Source organism: Heterodontus francisci, chromosome 15 (genome assembly GCF_036365525.1).
Source record: "Heterodontus francisci isolate sHetFra1 chromosome 15, sHetFra1.hap1, whole genome shotgun sequence".
Classification (NCBI taxonomy): Eukaryota; Metazoa; Chordata; class Chondrichthyes; order Heterodontiformes; family Heterodontidae; genus Heterodontus; species Heterodontus francisci.
Window position 1 is genome coordinate 3,022,537 of NC_090385.1, and position 26,976 is coordinate 3,049,512.

Below are 26,976 nucleotides of genomic sequence, written 5' to 3' on the forward strand. Positions count from 1 at the left end.
GCAATGTTTTCCTACATTAAATGTGTTAAACAAATGCAAGTTACTATTGTTTAACTACTTTGGATTGGAAGAGTGACATCTTTCCAATTATCGGGATATTTCATTTTCAATCACCTGTGTGGCAGGATAACTAAAACTTGAGGAATGGGTGATTACTCTACTGGTGTTGGTGGGATCTCACTGTGTAAAATGGCTACAGAACAATAGTGAGTGTTCTTCAACAGTAATTTGTGAAAAGTATTTTGAGATAATTCTCAGAGATATGATTAAACACTATGCAAATATAAATCTTTATTGCGTTCACACCATACAGTGCAAGACTGCAGTTTCACTGGGCCGTGGACACCAGCAAAACCCCAAATGTAAATCACAACTTTGTACTCTCTCCGCAATCGTCTAACTTGTTTCATTCATTCATGGGATGTGGGTGTCGCTGGGTAGGCCAGCATTTATTGCCCATCTCTAATTGCCCTTGAGAAGGTGATGGTGAGCTGCTTTCTTGAATATAACTGACTGACTTGCTCGCCCATTTCAGAGGGCAGTTAATAGTCAGCCACATTGCTGTGGGTCTGGAGTCACATACAGGCCCAGACCAGGTAAGGACGGCAGATTTCCTTCTCCAAAGGACATTAGTGAACCAGATTGGTATTTACAATAATCTGGTTGTTTTATGGTTACTGTTACTGAGAATCACTTTTTTTCTTAACACCAAATTTTTATTTATTGAATTCAAATTGCCCCAGCTACTGTGCTGGGATTTGAATTTGTGTCACTGGATCATTAATCCAGTAACATAACCACAATGCTACCAAATATAGTAATGAGGATATATACTAAATACTGCTTACACTTTCTGGGAATTTGCCAGGGCTTAAGAACCAAGCTCATTTTATTTAATCCATGTAAGTAAAATACATAAGACAAGCACACAGCTAATACAGAGATAACTTCAGGATTGCGCATGTTGTCGAAGAATAATTTCAGAAGCTAACCACATCTCCCACTTCTCTTCGACAGTAAGTATTAGTAAGTGTGGACGAGTGGTCCTGGGAGTTTGAGGGAGCGAATGGCTCCTGATGTTGGGATCTCTGTCTGCACATCATCTACACCCTGGCAACAACCTGCTTTTTTTCTTCCACCAGACTCCTGCCCATTGGATCCTGATCTGCTTTGCTCAGTTTTCATGCTCCCCCTCTCTAACTTCATAACTTCATAAAATCGTTCAGCACAGAGGCCATTTGAATGATCTATCCAATTAGTCCCACTCCCCTGCTCTTTCCCCATAATCCAGAAAATTTCTCCTTTTCAAGTATTTCTCCAATTCCCTTTTGAAAGTTATTATTGAATCTGCTTCCACCGCCCTTTCAGGCAGCGTGTTCCAGATCACAACAACTCACTGCGTAAAATAAATTCTCCTCATCTCCCCCTCTGGCTCTTTTGCCTGACTTAACTAACTTGCTCTAACTACTCACACATCCTGAAGACCTACTGCATGTCTTTCATTTATCTCATTTCTCTCATCTTGCTTGTCCTGCAGAGATACATTGAGCCTCCTCCCAGATGGTGTACACTGGAAAAGTATTGTGTGGCTGTCAAAGTGACCAGAGTCAGGGACATTCCGGATAGTGGAGGAGCAGGCTGGATGTTGCCGGAATAGCAGGCGGGACGTGCGTCTTTAGGGAGCATCCAGCTCGCAATCAAAGTCATCGAGAATCTTAAAAATGTGGTGCTCAGCCCTGACTGCTCTTGTGGTGTCGAGGCAGCTCAAGCGTGTGGAACATTCCCATCCGAGCTGACCCCCGTTCAGCCCGAATTATCATCAGTGCCAGGCCCCAAAACCTCCTTCAGGAGCTTCGGCCTCATAACCTGAACCATCTCCTGGAAATCCCTTCCATGCCATCCAACTCTGCACAAAGGGGTTTTCTGTATGGGCTGCTGTGGCACACCCTCCAAATCCTCACCCTCATTGGCTGTCCAGACACACTAAGGCATTGCATCCTGCTATCTGGAGGAGGCAGGGACCCCAGTGGGTGACACTCTAAGTGAGTGTCCTCCATCAGCCTATACCAGTTGGAGTTTAGAAGAATGAGACGTGATCTTACTGAAACATATAAGATCTTGAAGGGACTTGATCGAGTGGATACCAGGAGGATGCTTCCTCTTGTGGAGGAGACTAGAACTAGGGGACACAGTTTAAAAATAAGAGATCTCCCTTTTAACACAGAAATTAGGATACATTTTTTTCTCAAAAGGTCGTTAGTCTGTGGAATTCTCTTCCCCAGAGAGCAGTGGAGGCTGGGTCATTGAATATATTCAAGGTTGAGTTGGACAGATTTTTGATAGACAAGGGAGTCATGGGTAATGAGGGCAGACAGGAAAATGGAGTTGAGGCCACAACCAGATCAGCCATGATCTTAATGAATGTCAGAGGAGGCTCGAAGGGCCGAATGGTCTACTCCTGCTCCTAAGTCCTATGTTCCCTATGTCCATTGGGGATTTGGCGTGGAGAGTGTTGCACGTGACAGTCCCATGCAATGGAATATTAAGTCAATTCACGGACTCCCAGGCCGCCTGTAATTTCTGTAGCCAGGAGGAGACTGTGTTCCATATTTATACAGAATGTGCAAAGTTTCAGCCCCTTTTCAAATATCTGAGGGGCCTGCTCCTCAAGTTCTGGCTGCACTTCGGTCCCACATTCCAGCCACCTGGTGCAGAGGGGAGTGGGCAAGTCTGGGAATCTCCTGGTGGGACTGCTCCTGGGCCTGCTCAAAGTGGCCATTAGTATGTCCAGGCAGTGGACACTCAAGGGGGTCTCCCAGCCTGACTGTCTGCCTCTCTTCTGTGGCTACGTCTGTGCTCGGGTGTCCCTGGAGAGGGAACACATGATGTCCACCGATACACTTGAGGCCTTCCGCAATCAATCGGCACCAGAGGGACTGGAATGCATTATGGCTACCCGGAATGATATGTTAGTTTGTTTTAGTTAAGTTTCCTTTATAGGTTTTTTTTGTTACTGTATGGTACTGGTGCCCCTTCATTAGGGATGTCTAGTTCCTTCCTTTATTTGGTGTTTCAAAAGAGGTATAATTGCTTCTGTTAGTTAACCCTCTCCTGTTCTCCACCTAATCATTTGGCAGCTCATCTTTATCTTGTGTTGTTGTTGTCTCCTCATTCCCTCGCTCTGTTGCTTCTTCTAAACTGGACTATATTATCTGGCTTCTGATGACCATCTCTGCTGCAAGAGTGCTTTATCGGCTGTAAAATGATTTGGGATGCCCTGAGCAGGTGAAAGGTGCTATATAAATATAAATAGATATAAATACAAGTCTTTCTTTCTTTCCTTCTGTCCATGGCTAGCCTGGCTTGCTGAGTGTTTCCTGTGTTTTCTGTTAAGCTGCCCTGTACGTTCGCCTCTACCTCACCACCTGTGCTGCAAATTACCCTCCTGTAGGGTAACTTACAACCACAACAGACCACATGAAAATGTGGTGCAGCTACACTTTAACATACAGCTGCCATTTAAGTTTCCTGTCACTGAGGTTGTGAGGTTTCATATTGCTCAGGGTTTATGAATGTTTTAATTGATCAGTGATCAGATCTATGTCAGGTTATCAGAATTATTAGCAGGAAGTGATTGAGAAACTAGAATCTAATTGGCCAATGCCAATGATACGAGCAGGAATTGGTGACATCACGTAAATTCAAATTGAAACTGGACATCGCTTTGTGTTGTATCTGCAATTGGAACCTGGTGAGGTGAGGAAGTTGCGACCATAACCTTGACGACAATGACTAATGCTGGAAATTATTGCTGACAATGATAACAAAAATACTTACTGCACTCACATAACATTCGACAATGCCTTACAGTTATATAATGCCTTTCACAACACCTTTCATTTATGTAGCAAATTTAAAGCACATTTAACATAGTAAGATGTCCCAAGGTACGTCACAGCAGCATTATCAAACAAGATTTGACACTGAGCCACCTAAGGAGATCTTGGCACCAAATGCCTTGACAAAGACGTAGGTTATAAGGAGCATCTTAAAGGAGGAAAGAGAGTTTGAGAGGTGAAGAGGTTTAGGGAGAGAATTCAAAAGCTTAGAGCCCAGGCAGCTGAAGGTGTGGCCAAAAATGGTGAAGTGATTAAAATCGGGATGCTCAAGAGGCCAGAATTAGAGGTGCACAGAGATCTCAGCAGTTGTGGAGCTGGAGGAGGTTACAGAGATAGGGAGGGGCAAGGCTGTGAAGGGATTTGAACACAAAATGAGAACTTTAACATTTTAAAATCGAGGTCTTGCCTTTGTATGTTGCTGTTTAAGTGTTAGTTTGGATCAGTTATTAGCACTCATCCCAGTGAACTAGAAGGCTCTGGATTCAAGTTCCACTATCAATTTGAGGGCATAATCTAGACTGATGCAGAGGAAGTGCTGCATTGTCAGAGGAGCTTCCCTCGAGATGAGCCATCAAATCAAGGCAACATCTGCCTGTCCACGTGAATATGAACCATCCCATCGGTGATCTCCAAAGAAGATCCTATTGGTGATCTCCAAAGAAGATCCTATTGGTGATCTCCAAAGAAGATCCCATTGGTGATCTCGAAAGAAGATCCCATCGGTGATCTCCAAAGAAGATCCCATCGGTGATCTCCAAAGAAGATCCTATTGGTGATCTCGAAAGAAGATCCCATCGGTGATCTCCAAAGAAGATCCTATTGGTGATCTCGAAAGAAGATCCTATTGGTGATCTCCAAAGAAGATCCCATTGGTGATCTCGAAAGAAGATCCCATCGGTGATCTCCAAAGAAGATCCCATTGGTGATCTCGAAAGAAGATCCTATTGGTGATCTCCAAAGAAGATCCCATCGGTGATCTCCAAAGAAGATCCCATTGGTGATCTCGAAAGAAGATCCTATTGGTGATCTCCAAAGAAGATCCCATTGGTGATCTCGAAAGAAGATCCCATCGGTGATCTCCAAAGAAGATCCCATTGGTGATCTCGAAAGAAGATCCTATTGGTGATCTCCAAAGAAGATCCCATCGGTGATCTCCAAAGAAGATCCTATTGGTGATCTCGAAAGAAGATCCCATTGGTGATCTCCAAAGAAGATCCCATCGGTGATCTCGAAAGAAGATCCTATTGGTGATCTCCAAAGAAGATCCCATCGGTGATCTCCAAAGAAGATCCTATTGGTGATCTCGAAAGAAGATCCCATCGGTGATCTCCAAAGAAGATCCTATTGGTGATCTCGAAAGAAGATCCCATTGGTGATCTCCAAAGAAGATCCCATCGGTGATCTCGAAAGAAGATCCTATTGGTGATCTCCAAAGAAGATCCCATTGGTGATCTCCAAAGAAGATCCCATCGGTGATCTCGAAAGAAGATCCTATTGGTGATCTCGAAAGAAGATCCCATCGGTGATCTCCAAAGAAGATCCTATTGGTGATCTCGAAAGAAGATCCCATTGGTGATCTCCAAAGAAGATCCCATTGGTGATCTCCAAAGAAGATCCCATCGGTGATCTCGAAAGAAGATCCCATTGGTGATCTCGAAAGAAGATCCTATTGGTGATCTCGAAAGAAGATCCTATTGGTGATCTCCAAAGAAGATCCCATCAGTAATCTCCAAAGAAGATCCTATTGGTGATCTCGAAAGATCCCATCGGTGATCTTGAAAGAAGGGCCATGAAGTTCTTCTAGTCTCATTCCATCCATCAACACCATTACAGATCATTTTGCTGTTTGTGGGATCTTGTTATGCATTCAATAACATAACAGAGCAGTGATGACTCTTCAAAAGTATCTCACTGATTGTGAAGCACTTTGGGGCGCCACAAATATCTGAAAGGTGCTATAGAAATGCAAGTTCTTTCTTTATTGTAACAGAGACATAAACCCATTTAAAAATAAATGGGAAAGCATATGTATTAATACAGCAAATCAGATGAAGTTAGGTGTTTGTAACCCTATAGCAGTGGCAGTCATCCTCATCTATATTCATTTATTAAGTGTCATGTTCCTCTCCTGGTTGTAACTCATAGTTCAAGGGCTCCCCACATCCTGTGGTAATTTCTGATGCTTTGCTATGTTTGTACCCTGCAGACTTCAGTGGTAAACCCACAGTTGGGTGTAAAATGGCAGGACATTCACAGAAGCGAATTTAAAATCTTTGCAATGCCAATACTGTAAGTTAACAGAGAAATACCATCACCATAGTCAAAGGAAACTTTGCATATGGAATATACGTACAGAACGAAATGCACTAAATGAAATTCCAGACATGAGTTGAAGTTTCATCGAGGTGTAAAAATAAATTTACAACAAAAAATGATCCTTGTGCTCGTCATCTCTGAATCATACAGTCTTCCTGAACTGTTGAGTGCACTGCTTCAACCTTTTCCTCACAACACTTATCGCCTTAGCGAGGCACTAGTTGAAGGAAAGTAGTGCAGGTCTACTGTCATAGAATCATAGAATTAGTTATACAGTGCAGAAACAGGCCCTTCAGCCCATCGTGCCTGTGCCGGCCATCAAGCACCTAACTATTCTAATCCCATTTTCCAGCACTGATAGGGGAACTGGTTCCTTTTAGCGGAGGAATCCAGAACAAGGGGGCACAAGCTTAAAATTAGAGCCAGACCATTCAGGAGTGAAATCAGGAAGTACATTTTCACACAAAGGTAGCACAAATCTGGAATTCTCTCCCCAAAAAAAGCTTTGGATTAATTGAAATTTGTCAAATTGGGATTGATTGATTTTAGCTGGGTAAGGTCAGCAAGTGAAATGGAGCAAACGCAGGAAAATAGAGTTGAACATAGAACATAGAACAGTACAGCACAGTACAGGCCCTTCGGCCCACGATGTTGTGCCGACCCTTTAACCTACTCTAAGATCAAACTACCTACATACTCTTCATTCTACTATCATCCATGTACCTATCCAAAAGTCGCTTAAATGTCCCTAATGTATCTGCTTCTACTACCACCCCTGGCAGTGCATTCCACGCACCCACCACTCTCTCTGTAAAGAACCTACCTCTGACATCTCCCCTAAACCTTCCTCCAATTACCTTAAAATTATGCCCCTGCTGATATCCCTTTCCGCCCTGGGAAAAAGGCTCTGGCTATCCACTCTATCGATGCCTCTCATCATCTTGTACACCTCTATCAAGTCACCTCTCATCCTTCTTCGCTCCAATGAGAAAAGCTCTAGCTCCCTCAACCTTTCTTCATAAGACATGCCCTCCAGTCCAGGCAGCATCCTGGTAAATCTCCTCTGCACCCTCTCTAAAGCTTCCACATCCTTCCTATAATGAGGTGACAAGAACTGAACACAATATTCCAAGTGTGGTTGAACCAGGGCTTTATAGAGCTGCAGCATAACCTCGCGGCTCTTAAACTCAATCCCCCGTGAATGAAAGCCAACACACCATACGCCTTCTTAACAACCCTATCAACTTGGGTGGCAACTTTCAGGGATCTATGGACGTGGACTCCAAGATCCCTCTGTTCCTCCACACTACCAAGAATCCTGTCTTTAAGCCTGTATTCTGCATTCAAATTCGATCTTCCAAAATGAATCACTTCACACTTTTCCAGGTTGAACTCCATCTGTCACTTCTCAGCCCAGCTCTGCATCCTGTCAATGTCCCGTTGCAACCTACAACAGCCCTCCACACTATCCACAACTCCAGCAACCTTTGTGTCATCGGCAAGCTTGCAAACCCAGCCTTCCACTTCCTCATCCAAGTCATTTATAAAAATCACAAAGAGCAGAGGCCCCAGAACAGATCCCTGCGGAACACCACTGGTCACCGAGCTCCATGCTGAATACTTTCCATCTACTACCACCCTCTGTCTTCTATGGGCCAGCCAATTCTGTATCCAGACAGCCAGATTTCCCTGTATCCCATGCCTCCTTACTTTCTGAATGAGCCTACCATGGGGAACCTTATCAAACGCCTTGCTAAAATCCATATGCACCACATCCACTGCTCTTCCTTCATCAATGCGTTTTGTCACATCCTCAAAGAATTCAATAAGGCTTGTGAGGCATGACCTGCCCCTCACAAAGCCATGCTGACTATCTCTAATCAAACTATGCTTTTCCAAATAATCATAAATCCTGTCTCTCAGAGTCCTCTCCAATAATTTGCCCACCACCGACGTAAGACTGACTGGTTTGTAATTTCCAGGGTTATCCCTATTCCCTTTCTTGAACAAGGGAATAATATTTGCCACCCTCCAATCATCTGGTACTACTCCAGTGGACAGTGAGGATGCAAAGATCATCGCCAAAGGCGCGGCAATCTCTTCCCTCGCTTCCTGTAATATCCTTGGGTATATCCCGTCTGGCCCCGAGGACTTATCTATCCTCATGTCTTTCAAAATTTCCAGCACATCCTCCTTCTTAACATCAACCTGTTGAAGTACAGATCAGCCATGATTTCACTGAATGGTGGAACAGGCTCGATGGACTGAATGGCCTTCTCCTGTTCCTATTTTCTTGGTCAACATTCCAAAGTTAAGGGCCTGGACTTGATATACAGGACATATTTTCAAGGTTTGCAGATGTCACGAAATGTGGAAAGGGAGTAAACAGTGAGGAGGATAGTACATATTTCAGGAGGACAGAGACAGGCTGGTGAAGTGGGCAGACACAAGGCAGATGCAGTTTAACAGACAGAAGTGTGCATTTTGGTAAGAAGAATGAGGAGAGGCAAAATAACACCTGTGGGTGTTTGTGCACAAAGCTTTGAAGATGAGAGGACAAGTTTAAACTATTAAAAAGGCATATGGGATCCTTGGCTTTATTAATAGAGGAAAGAGTACAAGGGCAAGGAAGTTACACTAAACCTTAATAAATGCTGATTCCACCACAGCTGGAGTATTGTGTTCAATCTGGGCACCACACTTTAGAGAGAATTTCAAGGCTGTGGAGAGGGTGCGGAGGAGATTTTTTGGAACAATCCCAGGGTTGAGGGATTTCAGTTATATGGAGAGACTGGAGAAGCTGGGATTGTTCTCCTTACAGCAGAGAAGATAAAGAGATGTAATAGAGGTTTTCAAAATCATGATGGGTTTTGATAGAGTAAATAAGGAAAAACTGTTTCCAGTGGCAGGAGGGTCAGTAACCAGAGGACACAGATTTAAATAATTGGCAAAAGAACCGAAGGCGACAAAAGGAAATATTTTTTGACACAGTGAGTTGTTGTGATCTGGAACGCGCTGCCTGAAAGGGCGGTGGAAGCAGATTCAATAATAACTTTCAAAAGGGAATTGGAGAAATACTTGAGGGGAAAAATTTTGCAGGGAAAGAGCAGAGGAGTGGGGCTAATTGGATAGCTCTGTCAAAGAACCGGCACAGACACGATTCTAGAATTCCTCCCTTAACATACAACAGACTAAGTGGACAATCATTTGGTGTTAAAAGCAAAATACTGCAGATGCTGGAAATCTTTACCTTTGTCCCATGACATCTTTGTTATCTAATCTTTCCTGTCCTCTGCCCTATCACACACCTTCTCCTTTGTTCTCTTCCTCACTTCCTCCCCTTCACTTGCTTAAAACCTTATTCTTTTCTAACCTTTGCCAGTTTTGATGAAAGGTCACTGACCCGAAAGGTTAACTCTCTCCACAGATGTTGCCAGACCTGCTGAGTATTTCCAGCACTTTCTGTTTTTATTTTAATCACTTGTTGTTGATTGTGGAACCTTGTTGGTACATTTGCTTACATGAGAACAATGACAGGATTTCAAAAATTAACTTGTGTGAAGTGTTTTGAGTTATTTCTCAGACATGATTAGATCTTTATTCTGTTCACATTATAGGATATTTGATTGGATCATGGTCACCAACAGAACTCCAAGTGTTAAACTCAGCCTTATAATTACTCTGCTTTAACATATACACATTAAAATCTTAAAGTTAAAAAGCAATACAGACCAGTGTCACTGCACAATGGAACAGGTAAGTGTGGTGAGGAAAAGGTTTGATCAGTGACTTCAACAAGCCAAGAAACAAAGAAAGACTATAGATGATTCAGAGAATAGAGCAAGGATCTTTTTGAAGTGGCTTACCAAATTTTTGGGTAATTAGTAACTGTTTTCACAGTAAACCGTCACAAATGTGGATTATATTTCTGTACTACCCATGTCAAGGTTTAGTTGTAAAACAGTCACATTGTAATTCATTAAGAAGACACCTTTTAGCTGTAATTTGATGTGCGGTATAGCAGTGGGGTATAGGGCAGCACAGTGGCGCAGTGGTTAGCACAGCAGCCTCACAGCTCCAGGGACCCGGGTTCAATTCTGGGTACTGCCTGTGTGGAGTTTGCAAGTTCTCCCTGCGTCTGCATGGGTTTCCTCCGGGTGCTCCGGTTTCCTCCCACAAGCCAAAGACTTGCATGTTGATAGGTTAGTTGGCCATTAGCAATTGCCCCTAGTATAGGTAGGTGGGAGGGAAATATAGGGACAGGTGGGGATATGTGTTAGGAATATAGAATTAGTGTGGGATTAGTATAGATGGGTGGTTGATGGTCGGCACAGACTCGGTGGGCCGAAGGGCCTGTTTCAGTGCTGTATCTCTAAAAAAAAATAACTGCACGTACGTATGGTTCTGGGACAATGCAAATATCGCTCGCAAACATAAATCAAAAATCAGCATCATATCAAACCAAAGTTTATGTTGTCAGTGTAGAAGCTATGGTAATGAATTTACACTAATCTTTAATGTATTTGACATCGAACCAGGTGAAAGTAAGTCTCTAAACCATTGTTCTTTTAGGAACAATCTGTGCAATCAAATCCAGTGCATTCAGAACATTAACTAAATGGGCCATTAATCTAACACATTACAAGAGGCAAACAGAACGGTGCTGGATGCAGTGATTCTGAGCAAAGATGACTTTTGTACCCAAGGCCATACATAATGTGGGTGTTGTTCCAGTTGCACAAAAACTCTGTACAGCTAAAAAAAAAGACTGAAACTGTGCGAACCAAGGTGATGCACTAACTGTACAACACTGAGTAACGTTGGACTTTTAGCTACAAGTTTTCAGTTCTTGTGCATTCACAAATACTGAAAAGTAAAACTGTTGCAAGGAAATAATTTTGGAAGCAAAACATCCCCAATCCAGGGAGAAAAAGAATAACTTTACAAACAGTTTGCAAGAGAAAAGTTAGAACAATCAAAGGAAATAGTTGATACAGGAAATGCGAATTGATCAAGAGATTACCCCCTACTTGACTATTGGTCACAAACAATAAAACTGATAAAAGTTGCAACGAGGGTAAGACATCTCGTTTCATGTTAAACAGTAAGAGGGGAAAGCTAGAGGAAGGGGAATGATTTTGCTGGTACAAGTTACTCTTCTAACCTGACGAAGGCGAGACATATTTTCCAGGAAGTGTGGGGTTTGAAGAAATGTGCTGTATAACTTCTTCAGTTTCCTGAAAGGTGTGAGATGACAAAAGATTGAATGTTGTCCGCTGGCAGCTCCAGTGTGAAAGAGGTGCTGATAGTGTCTGCATTGGTTCATAAACATGAACGAAACGTCAAACAAGTCAACTCAGCAGCAGAAGGGTTGTGAGCAGCAACCCTCTGTCTCTATCCGAGTGTTAATCTACCTGATAGTTCTCTTACTCCTGGGCCATATGATCACAAGCGCCTTGCTTTATGTGTACTTTTCTATCAAACTTGACAAGGTAGGAAAACGGAAGTCTTTAGCCTAAGCTGTTAAATTCATTGTTGATGTTTTAATATTAATTCAACGGTTTTTTTTTAAAACTTTAATGTTCTTTCATTGAATTATGTGTCTCTTTTTACGTTGGCAGCAATGTTCAAATTAATATTGAAATATTTACTAAATTCAGGGAGATACAGAGAACCCAAAGTAGCGATTTATTAAAGGGTATTTAGGAATTCAGCAATACGAGTTTCTATTCAGGATATATAAAGCAAAAACAAAGGGAAATAATTAAAAACTGCAAGTAAATAATGATCTTTGACTGTGAACCATCGCTACACAGACCGCAGTTAGTAAAATGATAACTATTTGATTATGTTAAGGAATGACAGCTGTATAACGGAGTTAGCAAAAAGTTTCCCGTCTGTCCCGTTTATTAATGACATTAAAGCGCCCGACGGGAGGTTGATATAGAATCTTGTTCAGAAAGTTCATTCACGTTAAAGATCTGAGAGAAATGTGTCTGTTGTTATCTGTGCTTTCAAACTGTTTCATTGTCATGGGGCATTTTTACCTATTTTTGTTCTTTATTTCCTCCAAAAGGCTCAGCAAATTGAGAGTACGGATCGAGAATATACGTTCCTGCAAATTATAAAAAAATGTGAAAATAAAAATCAGGCTGAAAAGGACAAGGATTTTTGTGATGAAAAAAGATCCGAAATTCAGCGTCTACTTCAGAAGGTAAACCAGCAAACTTGTTCAACAGGAATTCTAGTGCAGAAATATAGAGAAATATACAACTACCTTCTGGTGATTGGCAATGTCCTGTTTGTTAGAGACATGCTTTCATTAGATTGTGGTCACTCTGTCGATCTTTTGATGTATCTAAATATGTTTATTAAAACTAGGTGAACTGCAAAAACACTGCAACTAGAAATCTTTGTTCCTGTTTATCCAAGACCGAGTGGGGCTAGCAATTTAAAGATTTATAAAATAGCATCAGACACTTTTGGAACAGTTCCGTATGTGGAATAAACTCTCAACAACAACAAAATTAAAGCAGTGAATATGTTTGCTGAGTATCTAATTCAGTGTTTTGGAATGAGGTTTGTTTAGGAAAACACAGATAGAGACTGTAAAATAATGGGTTGGATAAAGCAGGGCTCTAGTGTCAGTGGGACCGAGGAGATGTCAGCAGATCAAGTACGGAGAGTAATTGCATGAATCGTTAGATCGGAACTTCTATTTGATTTCATTTTGGACACATTCTGCAAAATCTTTCTCCGAGGAAGAAATGGTCCAATGGGAGAAATCTGTCAATGATGGCGAATGGAGGCTGACACTCTGATGCAGTGCTGAGGGAGTGCTGCACTGTCGGAAGTGCTGTCCTTTGGCTGAGATGTCCTTTTGAGATGGACGTTAAAGGCCATTGAAAGAGGAGCGCGGGGTGGGGTGTCTCCCGGGGGGGTCTCCCGGTGCCTTGAACATCATTCCTTCATCAACTAACTTCACCAAAGGTACAAATGAACCGGTTGTTCATCTCCTTACTCTTTCTGGAAGGGTCCTATGATTTTATAGTAAGTGCACTATGCCATTCATCCTATCTGAAGATTTATGATGTGTCTGAGGTACCGTAAGGTGCTATATAAATGCAGCATCTTCCTTCCATGGACTGTGGACAGAATGAACTAGGTGCAACAATCGCTTTTTTCAGTGCACGCTTCCTTTGGTAAATATCTGTCCGGCAGGAAACTAAGGGGTTATACAGATGTTTAAAAAGATATTTCAGGGGAGACTGAAGTAAGGACGAACAGTTGATGCAGGAGGAAAGTCCATGATAGAATTATTAACACAGGCTCCAAGTGCAGTCGGATTGATGGACGGAATGGTCTCTGCATTTTCTCATGCTGTAATCTTTACTTTAAGATGCTAATTGTGTGGCTCTTTACTCTTTTTAGTACCTATCTAACAACACTGAAGAGAAGCCACGTGGCACGGGAGAGCCTAAACAAGAAAGGCAGATAGGTATTTCACAGATCACTCATTTTTTATGAACGATTTTCACAAGCTTCACAAAGGAGACTACAGAAACTGTACAAGGCCAAACTGTCAAACTTTCTAATCATTTTTAGGAATTATATTTTTATAACACGACTAAGATCCTATTTTTGAAAATATTCAAAGAAAATTCTGAAACTGAGGATGAAATGGGTGCTAATTGACTTGGTCTAATTGACTTGGTCTAATTGACTTGGTTTGGTCTGGTGTAGTTTTGTAAACACTTTGTGAAGGAATTAGTTCTTTAAAGATCAAACTGACAATTGTAAATGAATAAAAAGTTGTTGCTTTTTTATACCAATGTAATTTATAGAAATAAGCTGGTGAAAACATGAACTGTATAATCTTCAGGTGAGACTTGAGTTAGGAACATAGGAGCAGGAGTAGGCCAGTCAGCCCTCATGTCTGCTCCACCAATAAACTAAACTGCACTCGATCTATATCAATGCCATTTTCCTACACCATTACCACATTCCTTGATATTAACATCAAGAAATATAAAAACACAAAAGGCTTGTCTAGGATTTAAACCCAGAAATTCCTGCATTTTAATCAACTACATACCCTAAACAAGAACCATACCCCTAGACCAACAAACCACTTGTTCAACAACAACCTGTACCATACTGTGTGATGCACAGTCAGCAGAATGGAATTATACTGCTGGCTGTGCATTGCTCAGGGTCACACTATCAAGAGGTAAAGTAGCTCTGTGTATTTGTGCCTTGATGGAAGATTCATCTTTAACATTGGGTGTCATAGGGTAGTGGGGAGGGGGGGGGGGGGGGGGGGGGTGAATAGTAAAATGATCCCATAAAGGCTATAAAAGCTGCCAGCACTTTCCACCAGGCTGGAGTTATACTGCAGAAAGGGTGAACTGAAGTGTGTGTGAGAGCAGCTGCTGTTGTCTCACACCATTTGGCTTTCATGTATTGACCATTCAAATCAGGGTCTGGCTACAAAAGCTGATTCCCAATGATGCAGTATTCATTTTCAGGATATGGGAATCATAAGCAAGGACAACGTTTATTACCCATCCCTAGTTCCCCTGAATTTGATATAACTAAGTGGTTTGCTAGGACAGAGGTATGGGACTGGAGTCACATACAGGCCCATACCAGGTAAGGTCAGCAGATTTCTTTTGCTTAAACATATTAGTGAAGCAGTTGTCTTTTTATAACATCCCATTTTTTAACTTTTTTTTAAAAACTGAACTCAAAATGTCTGCCTGCCATGGTGGGATTTGAACTAACACATGCTGGAGAATTAGACTAGGAGGCAAACCATTATACTACTTTACCCTAAGTAGCTGTATACCAGCTCTCTAACTGCATCAATAATTGATTGCTGCAAACAACTGTTCCATCAATTAATCACCGCCGAAACATAAAGGCAGAGAGTTGCTGCGACAATGGGGTTTTGCAACCTCCTTTGATCTCCCAGATAAATGATGTTGAAATGATGTCTATGTAGCCCAGCTTGCTCAGGTGGTGCACAGTGCACGTGCACTCATCAGCAGCATTTGCATTCCACCACAGAGAAATCCAAAATGAATAATGTGTGATCTGTGTACAGTTAATAAGGGGGCTCTACCCGTTCCAACTAAAGACCAAATACCTTTTCTTCATCTGATAGACTGTTTATTGATTGTGCAAATAATTTTCAATTAATTACTGAGATGTAGGCAGCACTGACAAGGCAACATTTAATGCCCATCCCCAGTCACTCTGAATTCAGTTAAGGGTCAACTTTCCATCTATGAAAGATGATGGACACACAGCAAACAAGTGGGGTGTCTTCTCTTGGTGCTCCTTTGCTGATGGCTGTGGCCAATCCCTGAGAGGCAGGTTCTGCTACAAGTGAAGCTCCCAATTAAAGCTGTAAGTTGTTTTCAGCATTGGCACCTGCTCTAGCCACTGGTCGTCAGGGTAATGCACACCATTCTACAGGATGGTCAACCACAAAACAATGAATTATAAACACAGAAAAATAGGAGCAGGAGTAGGCCATTCGGCCCTTCTCTGCCATTCAATACCATCATGGCTGATCATCTAAACTCAGTAACCTGTTCCCGCTTTCTCCCCGTATCCCTTGATCCCATTAGCCCTAAAAACTATATCTAACTCTTTCCTGAATATATTTAATGATTTGGTCTCAATTGCTTTACGTGGTAGAGAATTCCACAGGTTCACCGCTCTCTGGGTGAAGAAATCTCTCCTCATCTCAGTAGTTAGAGTTAAGGGTAAGCCAAGTTGAGTAAGGAAAGCAGATTCCCCTCTCTGTGAGATATTAGTGAACCAGTTAACTTTTTCCAACAATGCTGTGCATAGTCAGATTTATTGAATACAATTTTATAACTTGTCAAGCTGGGATCAGAACTCACAATCTGTATGTTACTAATCCAGTACCATAACCATTAGGTTACCACACCCATTAAATACAGCTACCCCATCCCCCACCCCCAACAAAAATATACCTCAGAAACACAACCTGTTGTTGCCTGCTTCAGTGAGATATTGTAGTATGAAATAGCATTGACTAGATCATGGTCTTCAGTGTCCTTTCTAAATTAGTTTAGTATTGATAGCCAATATAAAGGATCAATTTTCTTCCAAAGGAAGCTGTGTGGTCTGCATTACTCTAGCATCATTTTTTGTACCTTATTATGACAGTTCTGCTGATTCAATATCCTGCAGAACTTGGCTTAAACTCCTTAAGGCACTGAATATGCTTTACATACAGTTAAAGATCAAAACTATTGTCAATTCTCTTAATTAAACAAAAGCATAAAATTGCATTAGGATGATCATTATTACTTCCTGAAATGTTATGATGCTAATCATTTAAAGAATATTTTTAACTATCTACATTCTAATATGTAAATCACAGATGATTCTGTCTCAGGAGACATTTTCTACACAGTGAGTTGTTGTGATCTGGAACGCGCTGCCTGAAAAGGCAGTGGAAGCAGATTAGATAGTAACTTTCAAAAGGGAATTGGATAAATACTTGAAAAAAGAAATCTACTAGGCTATGGGGAAAGAGCAGGGGGATGGGACTTATTGGATAGATCTTTCAAAGATCCATCATAGGTATGATGGGCTAAATGAACATATGAACATACAAATTAAGACGCAGGAGTAGGCCACTCGACCCCTCGAGCCTGCTCCGCCATTCAAACAGTTCATGACTGAACTGATTACTCCACATTTCCACTGACCTCCGATAACCTTTCACCCCTCCTTCAGTGCTGTGTCATTCTATGATATGGGTAAATGGAAATCGGGTGTTGATCTGGTTTTCCATTTTGTTATTTGCCTTTGTCTGAACACTTCCGATCCTAAATGTCTGTTGCTGTCATGTACTTTATCCCATTAAAAGTTCATGCTGCTACCTGCTTCAGAGAGATGGGCAGACAGTCCAAGCCACTGCCTCTCCAAGGCCACCATTCTGATTGCTACATAGTCAGGCTAAGGAAGACAATTATCAATCGGACTGGCCAGCCATTTCTCAGCTCCTGCAGTTTGAGATACTGCAAAGTGCTTTCCTGAACTGACAATATTTCACCAATGGAGCATAAGCGAGTTGTAACATCAGCAAAGGCTGAGATCAGATCTCTTACACTCCAGAATGTGTCAATGGTTTTTGTTTATGCACACAATGCAGTCCAACATATTGCTTTCTCTAACTTCCTCTTATGTTCACTGTGGCATCATTTAAGTAGGTTTTTGTTGTTAAAAATGACTGAAAATGACATATTATCCACATTACCAGTGTCAACCTTGGCTCAGTGGGTAGCATCTCTCTGCTGAGTCAGAAGGTTGTGGGTTCAACCCCACTCCACAAACTAAGCTGATACTCCAGTGAGAGAGTGCTGCACAGTCAAATGAGATGTTAAGTCAAGGCCCTATCTGCCCTTTCAGGTGGATGCTATTTGAAAACGAGCAGGGGAGTTCTTCCTGGTGTCCAGGCCAATATTAATCTCTGAATTAACATTACTGAAACAAATGATCTGGTTGTTATCACATTGCTGTTTGTGGGAGCTTGCTGGTACACAAATTGGCTGCTGTGTTTCCTACATTACAACGGTAACTACACTTTAGAAAGTATATTTTGGCTCTAAAGCACTTTGGGACATCCTGAGGATGTGAAAGGTGCTACAGAAATGTAAGCTTTTTTTTCCCTTATAGCACACAATGGTGACCTTGACTTACTAGCATGGTATGAAGTAGTTCCAGAAACCAATCCATGTCTATCAACAATTGAAGAAGCCCAACCAGTAATTCTCACTACATCTCCTTAGTGTGCCTCTGGCTACAGTAAACTGGTGTGGTGTCTGTTAACTGGGACACCTAATTCCAGGAAGCAATAGACTTTGAAGACTGACTGTAGATATCATGTGTTACACTGTTTGAGTTTCCTTCAAAGTTGTTTACCTTGATGTTTAGGTAACCATCCTGGTACAACGAGTGACAGTATCCACAGCAATCGCCGTACAGCAGCTCATCTCATCGCCCCAAACAAAGCCAACGATAGAGCAGGTAAGGTGTAAGAATCATCCGAAAGATTGTTTCACTGGCGGGAGAGTGTGACTTGGAAACTGTACATTGTAATAGGAACATAGGAATATAGGAACAGGAGTAGGCCATTCAGCCCATCAAGCCTACTCCACAATTCAACTAGATCATGGCTGATCATCTACCTCAACACCATTTTCCTGCACTATCTCGTATCCCTTGATGTCATTAGCATCCAGAAATCTAATAGGAACATCGGAATATAGGAACAGGAGTAGCAGTAAATACTGAACTAGGAATTTATAAATGAATAAAATCGATGGAAATGCATTAAATGTACAATTTCTAATATATTGAAATAGATAAAGATGGATTCCATTATATTTTATATATTATGATATTAGTATATTTGGTTTTATTTCTCTTGCATTTTTGGGGAATCCCCTTGCTTTTCACTCTGCATCTGCGATATAGTGGGAGGTTGATTAAAATTATAACAAGTTTGTTGTATGTCACATACTCCTTATTTGGGCATCAACATTTTGTGATGTGTGGTCACGCCTGCAGATGGACATGGATAACAATAGGAGGTGGCACATAAGCCCTAGCAGCTACATGCCCATATCCAGACCTTCAGCCTCACTGGCACTCTGAGACGATTGGCTTTCCTGAACTCTCCACACAAATATTCAACAGCATCACCATCACTGAATCCGTCACCATCAACATCCTGGCCAGAATACTATTGACCAGCATTGGACCAGCCACATAAATATTGTGGCTACAAGAGCAGGTCAGAGGCTGGAAATCCTGAGGCGAGTAACTCACCTCCTGACTCCCCAAAGCCTGTCCACCATCGACAAGGCACAAGTCAGGAGTGTGATGGAATACTCTCCACTTGCCTGGATGGATGCAGTTCCAAGAACACACAAGAAGCTCGACACCGTCCAGGACAAAGCAGCCCGCTTGATTGCCACCCCATCCACAAACATTCACTCCCTCCACCACCGACGCACAGTGGCAGCAGTGTGTACCATCTACAAGATGCACTGCAGCAACGCACCAAGGCTCCTTAGACAGCACCTTCCAAACCCGCGACCTCTACCAACTAGAAGGACAAGGGCAGCAGATGCATGGGAACACCACCACCTGCAAGTTCCCCTCCAAGCCACACACCATCCTGACTTGGAACTATATCGCCGTTCCTTCACTGTCACTGGTTCAAAATCTTGAAACTCCCTTCCTAATAGCACTGTGGGTGCACCTACCTCACATGGACTGCAGCAGTTCAAGAAGGCAGCTCACCACCACCTTCTCAAGGGCAATTAGGGATAGGCAATAAATGCTGGCCTGGCCAGTGATGCCCATATCCTGAGAAGGAAAAAAAAAAATCGCTAGGAGAGACAGGATTTGGGAAATGACAGGAATAAGAAATTCCTCCCAACTCCACCCCCAGTTATTCCTAGTGCAGTTGCAGGGTGCATGGTAAGATCCCAGTGTAAGTGGAGCAGGGCCGCGAGATGTCAATTAACATCTAAAAATTAACCAGAAAATAATATATTTCAAAACGAGAACCATTCATAGTATTAGAATTATGTTACTTGTGGAAACATAGTTGAAGTAAATGTTCAGGGTTTTGCCTTTGTAAACTTTCTTAGTGCTATCCAAATGCGAAATGTCAATGGAATACTTTGTTAGGCCTGTGTCAGCGTTAAGTATTCTCGGGTCGAGTATTGTGTAGGGTGCGAGTAATGTTTCTTCTCCGCTATCTCGCTTTAACCTCAAGCATAACCTCAGAAGAGCCTACTGTACTAGTGTGACCTTTCACATTTCACAGCTCAGCCCCCCTAGGATTCTCTGAGTCAGACTGCCAAACTCCATTGAATTACGGCAGTTTTGTTCCCTAGGCCCATACCTATTAACGAGTGACTAAATTGGCCCCACAATTTCCAGGCCGGGCAGCAGAATCTGGGTGGGCTGTTTGAAAATTGGGCTCTGGGCCTGGTTTCATTGGATCTCTGCCCCTTTTTTACCCTGTCCCAGGGGATTTCAGTAGAAGTAAGAAAAAGGTGCCTACCCCTCCCCCGTTTGCCCCCACTCCTGTTCTGCCGCTTACCCCACCCCACTCTGCTTTCTCCCTCCCCATCCATGCGGTCTTCATTAGAAGGGACAGACTAATGGAATAACATCAGTTCCACCTCCAGTCCCCCCTCACCCCAATGTAAAGTCCGTCTACAGGACGCATGGTCAGAGCCCTACAGGAATTGGGCCCAAAAAAAGCTGCAAATGTTAGTTTCTGGAAGGCAACCTTTGAAAAGAAAAGCAAGGTGCTGCTGTGAAAGTCCTGACCCCAGCATCAGTTCACCTTCAATGGTTTGATCTGTACTGGGACAACCAATCTCAGCCACAGCAGCTGTGGCAGTCCTCACATTAGCTCCTGGGTCAACAGAAGAGGCAAATAATAGCAAAACAGCTGGGGTTCCCACTACTGATTTCTCTCCAATAGCCTGTACAGGAAAGCACGCAGAGGTAAATTCTGGGTAAAGATTTTGTGAGGCTTGGCTAAGATGCCTCTGAAGTCCAATAGCCCATTGACACTGACTCTCATGATTCATTCATGAAGACAGGCCTCATCTCTCTGAAGGACCAGAGAGCCTGCCAACACTTGAGAACTGTATCCCTGCATGGAATGTCAGTATGTTTTGGGTCAGTTGGTGGTTTTCTCGCCTCCGATACAAAACATTGGGGGTCCAAGGCTCACTCCTGGAATTGAGCACATAATGAAGGCTGAACTTTCACTGCAGCAGCAGTGGAGAGGTGCAGCCTTTTGACTGGGCCATTAAACTGAGGCCCCATTTGGCCTGTTCAGCTGAATGTAAGATAACTCACCGCACCGTTTGAAGAGCAGGTGGGTTCTCTTAGTCTCCTGACCATCATTATTCCCTGAACGGAGCCTGCCAAAACTGAATAACTGGTCAGTTGCTAATTGTGGAACTGCTGTGCACCAATTGGCTACGGCATTTGGTCATGTAACAACAGTGACGACTCCGAAAGTAATTAATTGGCTGTGAAGCACTTTGGGATGTCCTGAGGATGAGGAAGGTGCTATATAAATGCAATTTCTTCCTTTCCAGAGGAGATAGAAAATTAATCATTTAAATTATTATGAACTGATATCAGGATTACAATTTCCTTTGTATGGATTTGAATACTTGCTAAGGAAGAAAGTTTGGGTGGAAATTAAATGATTCTGTTCTGCTGCAGGAGTTATGGTTTAATTAAGGTCAAGCATTTCAGAGCCTAGTATTTTCCCCAATAGTGTGTTTCTGGTCACTAGCCTGTGACAATTTGCTTACACTAGATGGATATTGTCATGTGTCCTAGACAGGTTGAAACCATTCAGTTTATTCAAACAGTCTAGATCCATTGTGCCTTTCTATAATAGCTTACTGTTTTCTTTTCATTAGAGACCACTTTTCCTCCTGGCAAAGGATCTCCAATAAAACAATGGATGGCTAAAGGGTTTCCTGCTTTTACACACAACATAAACTACACCAGTGGTAAGCTAGTTATAACCGATCCTGGATTTTACTATATCTACTGTCAGATAAGTTTTCGACTATCCAGTAACAAGACTGGCAGCACATCCATTGCACCATTTCTTCAGTACATCTATTTGCAAAGAACACAGGAGCAAGCTACGTTACTCATGAAGGCATCCAAAACGCCAGTGAATAAAAATCAAGCTTCTAGTTTCAACTCCATCAATGAAGGTGGAGTGTTTGAATTGAAAACAGGAGACCAGTTATTTGTATCTGTGACTGATCCAAACCTGCTGAGTTATGGCCAAGCCACTTACTTTGGTATCTTTAAGCTTTAATTCCTTCTGTTAAAACTTAAACTCGTCTCAGATAGAAGATTGGCTCAGGTCTTTTGCCAGTGACCCATTGCTTTTAACTGCTCTCCTGCAGGGTATTCGCCTGCAGGGTATTCCCAGAGCCAAGAAGTGTGCAAAGTTTCATAGTTCAACAGTTCAGCCACAAAATGCAACTCAGTAACAAAAATACATCCAACTTTTCAACATTTCTTAATCACTTCTTTCATTGCCAATAGTCTAATATTCCAATGAAAATCAGACATGCCTTTGTGTTCTTTTAAGATTTACATAGAAACATAGGAAATTGTAAATCTTACATTCCCAGCATCCTAAGAATATTGCAAGACAGTGAGTAAAGACCGACTCAAACTCCTACACATCTGCTCACTTGGATTATCCACTTGAGCAACACGTGTAAGAAACTGATAGTGAAATATCTGTTCCTTGAATCAATACTCGAGTGATCCTTAAGGCCAGATGTTACCTGTCAGCACTATCTTCAGTGACCCTTGCCCCGGTCCCAGAATCAGCCATTTTGTCCATGTGCTTTGGGCTGTAACCTTCTCCTTGGGTCAGCTGCATCTTCCAGTTTTGAAGCCATCAGGAATTGCACTGGAACTGATCATTCAAGCAACTCTACTTTCCTTTAAAATACCTGGTTTTTGTTTTGGTAGGATGGGATGTTAAATTCTGTAAAGTGAGTGGGGGTGTACTTTCTTTCACTGGATTTGTGATTAAACTTGCACTCTTTAGCAAAGACTAATTTCAAGTGCTGACTGTTGATGGTTGATGAATGCATCCTGTGTAGACCAACAAGAAGGCAGCCTACAGCTCGTAAACAGAAAACCACAGGCTGTCAGCACTGGGGCAAAGCTAGCTACAAGTAAGCATTGCCTGCACACGTCCTTGTGTTTCTTTAACACTTGCCTAAGTGGATTTTGAATGAAAAATTGGTCAGCAAGCTAAAGAGAGGAGTGAATATTAGTGAGCTGGCACTGAAAGAAAGCTGAGGAAACTGGAGTTCATCATTGTAGTCAATAAGTTCATTACAAGGGCAGGAGTACCATCATCATGATGCCTTCTGAAACAATATATTTAGAACTTTTCGAAAATGTATTCGAAATAGTATATTATTCTTATTGCATGCATAAAGCATCGTATTGAAAGGAAAAATTAAACGCCTCAGTAACTTTGCAGATAAACAGCTTTAAATAGACTCATTCTATTCCATTGTCCCTATGAAGTGGTTTAACAATCGAAGCGATGTATCTTTGATAAGTGGAACTGAACCATAGAGACTCAGGAAGTGAAGCTCTTAAATCTTCTAAATAATGTGTTACCACTTCAGCAGTTCTTGCTAAACAGAATTTTGTTATTGCAAAGTAATTTTCCTCCTAAATTTGCTACTGACTTTATTCTACACCAACAAAATCAACCAAACTGTCCCGTGTAACAAGCTCTGACAGCACCCTGGAGTTTTTAGCTATCTCTCTATCAAACCAAACTCTGCAGATTCTCAGTGTGTGATCTAGTGCTCACAACAGGAGTGCAGATCACTGGGAGCACCTGTTAGGCAATGCACTGCAATGGCAAAAGACCGTGCAGGATTTTTTTGCACAAAGCACTAATTATTCCCTTTACCCCCTGTCCTGTGAAAAGTGTGTCATGCAGTAATAATTGAAAGTGTTACTGTGAGCTCAATGCTGTCATGAATGTTTGCAAGAATGCTAAAATGGCGCTCTGAATCTCAATGTGCATTTCAGAGACATCTGAAAATGTTTTTTTTTGTATCTTATTTATCATATTCTGGAACAGGATAATTAAATTGCACTTGTCAAGTTTATAATTACAAAAGCAGGTTAATACCTATTTCTGTGTGTGTGTGTGTGTGTGTGTGTGTGTGTGAGGGTAGATGTATTTTTTGGGTGTATTTGGTATTTTGTGCAGAATACAAATCTCAAGCAAATACACTCCAAAAATAACCCCAACTTGAGTGAATAGAGTACTTTTAGAATTATCGGTTTTACCTGTTGTTTAATAATATTAAGGTTAAGCTATTTATTTGATTAAATTGTTCACATTTCATGAATTGTTTTACAATATTGCTTATTTTTGTGAATATTTATATAAGAAATGTTACTTTTGGATAGATCCATTGTATAGTTTAGCTATTCTCATCTAAAACCTATAAACAAATAAAGATTTTCTTCTTCTTTGTGAACGGATGTTGTTTTTTTTCCTATTTTCAAGGGTCAGAATTTATCGAATGTGTGCAGCTGTTTGTATTATTTTTTGATCAGCTGGATAGCAGGTACAATTGCCACTTCCTAATCTGGAAACCAACCGAGGAGATTATCACATCATAGAATCACAGAATGATGCAGCGTAGAAAGAGGCTATTCAGCCCATCGTGCCTGTGCTGGCTCTTGAAAGAGTTATCCAATTAGTCCCACTTCCCTGCTCTTTCCCCATAGCTCTGCAAATTTTTCCCCTTTGAGTATTTATCCAATTCTCTTTTGAAAGTTACTATTAAATCTGCTTCCACCACCCTTTCAGGCAGCGCATTCCAGATCACAACAACTGGCTGTGTAATTTTTTTTTCATCTCCTGTCTGTTTTTTGGCAAATTATCTTAAATTTGTGTCCTCTGGTTACCCACCCACCTGCCAGTTTCTCCCTAGCTGCTCTATCAAAACCCTTCATAATTTTGAATGCCTCTGTTAAATTTCCCTTCTCTGCTCCATGAAGATTAATCCCTGCTTCTCTAGTCTCTCCACATAACTAATCATAAGCATGCACAATGTTGTGTTACCCTGTCAACATTAATTAGGAGACACCCACAATCATCCCTAATCATGTCGTCCTTTGTAAAAATGGCTAAGACAAATCCCCACACCAGAACTTCATTAACACATTGTCCCCATTTGCTGAGTGACTAGTTTGAAAATACTTATCATCATCATGACATTGCAGATGAATGACAGCTCACCAAGTAATGACACAGCTTTCAGCTGGATACCTCAACACTGGGGAATCAGGATTACTTGTGCTTATTGTTATATGTGGGTGTAGTTTCAGACACTAACAGGCTGCCTAAATAACTTTCAATCCTATCCTATCTTGGGATGAGAATCTATATGACCAGCTAAGTGACATGCACAAAACACATCCTTGTTCCAATAACTCTATCTCGAACAGAATCATGCTTTAGGATAAATCTGGCCTCAGGATACTGATGGAGGTGAGGTCAGAGGTAGCTGGACTATAAGGCAAGGCTAATGCAAAGTACAGGTGAATTCAAGGAAGGGACACAAAGAATATTGCTCCAAATAAACCAATATGAACTGGTTGGGCTGAATGTCCTGATTCTGTGCTGTATAATATGTTATATCTTCTACCTACAACACTTGTCATGCATCTTGAAGGCTTAATAATGAAATCCAATCATTTGTTTATGCCTGGGCACAATGTTGCAACAATCCTGGTTATAATGCTACTGGTTATGATGACGCTGTCTTGCCACAAAGTACAATAGATTTGAGCACTATCTATGGATTTAATCTCACACATCCACTTCACTTTAGTGTTAACAGGGAACCTTACTGCTGATAGCTTTTCTTATGAGATTTTTCTCATTCATGGAATGTGAGCAACACTGGCTAGACCAGCATTTATTGCCCATCCCTAATTGCCCTTGAGAAGGTGGTGGTGAGCTGCCTTCTTGAACCACTGCAGTCCATGTGGGGTGGGTACACCCACAGTGCTGTTAGGAAGGGAGTTCCAGGATTTTGACCCAGCGACAGTGAAGGAACAGCAAGATAGTTCCAAGTCAGGATGATGTGTGACTTGGAGGGGAACTTGCAGGTGGTGGTGTTCCCATGCATCTGCTGCCCTTGTCCTTCTAGGTGGTAGAGCTCACGGGTTTGGAAGGTGCTGTCTAAGGAGCCTTGGTGCGTTGCTGCACTGCATCTTGTAGATGGTACACACTGCTGCCACTGTGCGTCGGTGGTGGAGGGAGTGAATGTTTGTGGATGGGGTGCTGATCAAGCGGGCTGCTTTGTTCTGGATGGTGTCGAGCTTCTTGAGTGTTGTTGGAGCTGCACCCATCCAGGCAAGTGGAGAGTATTCCATCACACTCCTGACTTGTGCCTTGTAGATATTGGACAGGCTTTGGGAAGACAGGAGGTGAGTTACTATTAAACTAATGTCCCTTCTACCTAGACTAGAGGAAAACCAAACGATCCAAAGGAATAAGAAATTTCAAACTCTTTATCATTTTCCTTCAAGAAAACCTGCCCATATTTAGTTTACCCTCAGTGTGAACATTGTTTGCAACTTTATTGAACCTTGTCAGCTTAGTATTTCATTGCAAAAGCCATTGTTTAAATGCCATTGGTATATCTGTTTTATTAGCCAGGTCTCTGAATTTTCTGTACTCACATTCCATTGGGATAAGTTTCAATTTCACTGGCAGGGCAGTGACCTGGTGACAAGATCAATGGGACGACAACCAGGTGGATTCTACAACGAATGGGTGATTCGGTCCACCGGGTTCTTTGACAGTACCACCTAGAAGCACATGAGCAACAGAAACAAGTCACACACCATCCTGACTTGGAACTATATCGCCGTTCCTTCACTGTCGCTGGGTCAAAATCCTGGAACTCCCTCCCTAACAGCACTGTGGGTGTACCTACCCCCACATGGACTGCAGTGGTTCAAGAAGGCAGCTCACCACCACCTTCTCAAGGGCAATTAGGGATGGGTAATAAATGCTGGCCTGGCCAGTGACGCCTACATCCCAAGAATTAATAGAAACAGAAAGGTTCCAGTCCAG

At 42.0% G+C, this 26,976-nt stretch overlaps 1 protein-coding gene across 1 annotated transcript; it reads left to right on the top strand.

The window, feature by feature from the left end:
* Positions 1-11,273: 11,273 nt before the first annotated feature.
* On the top strand, positions 11,274-24,287 carry LOC137377833 (CD40 ligand-like). The gene is given in 6 exon segments (XM_068047910.1): positions 11,274-11,541; positions 11,543-11,707; positions 12,292-12,429; positions 13,647-13,713; positions 18,195-18,287; positions 21,731-24,287. Coding segments are annotated over 6 exon segments (936 nt in total). The 5' UTR covers positions 11,274-11,481; the 3' UTR covers positions 22,144-24,287.
* The last annotated feature ends 2,689 nt before the right edge of the window (positions 24,288-26,976 follow it).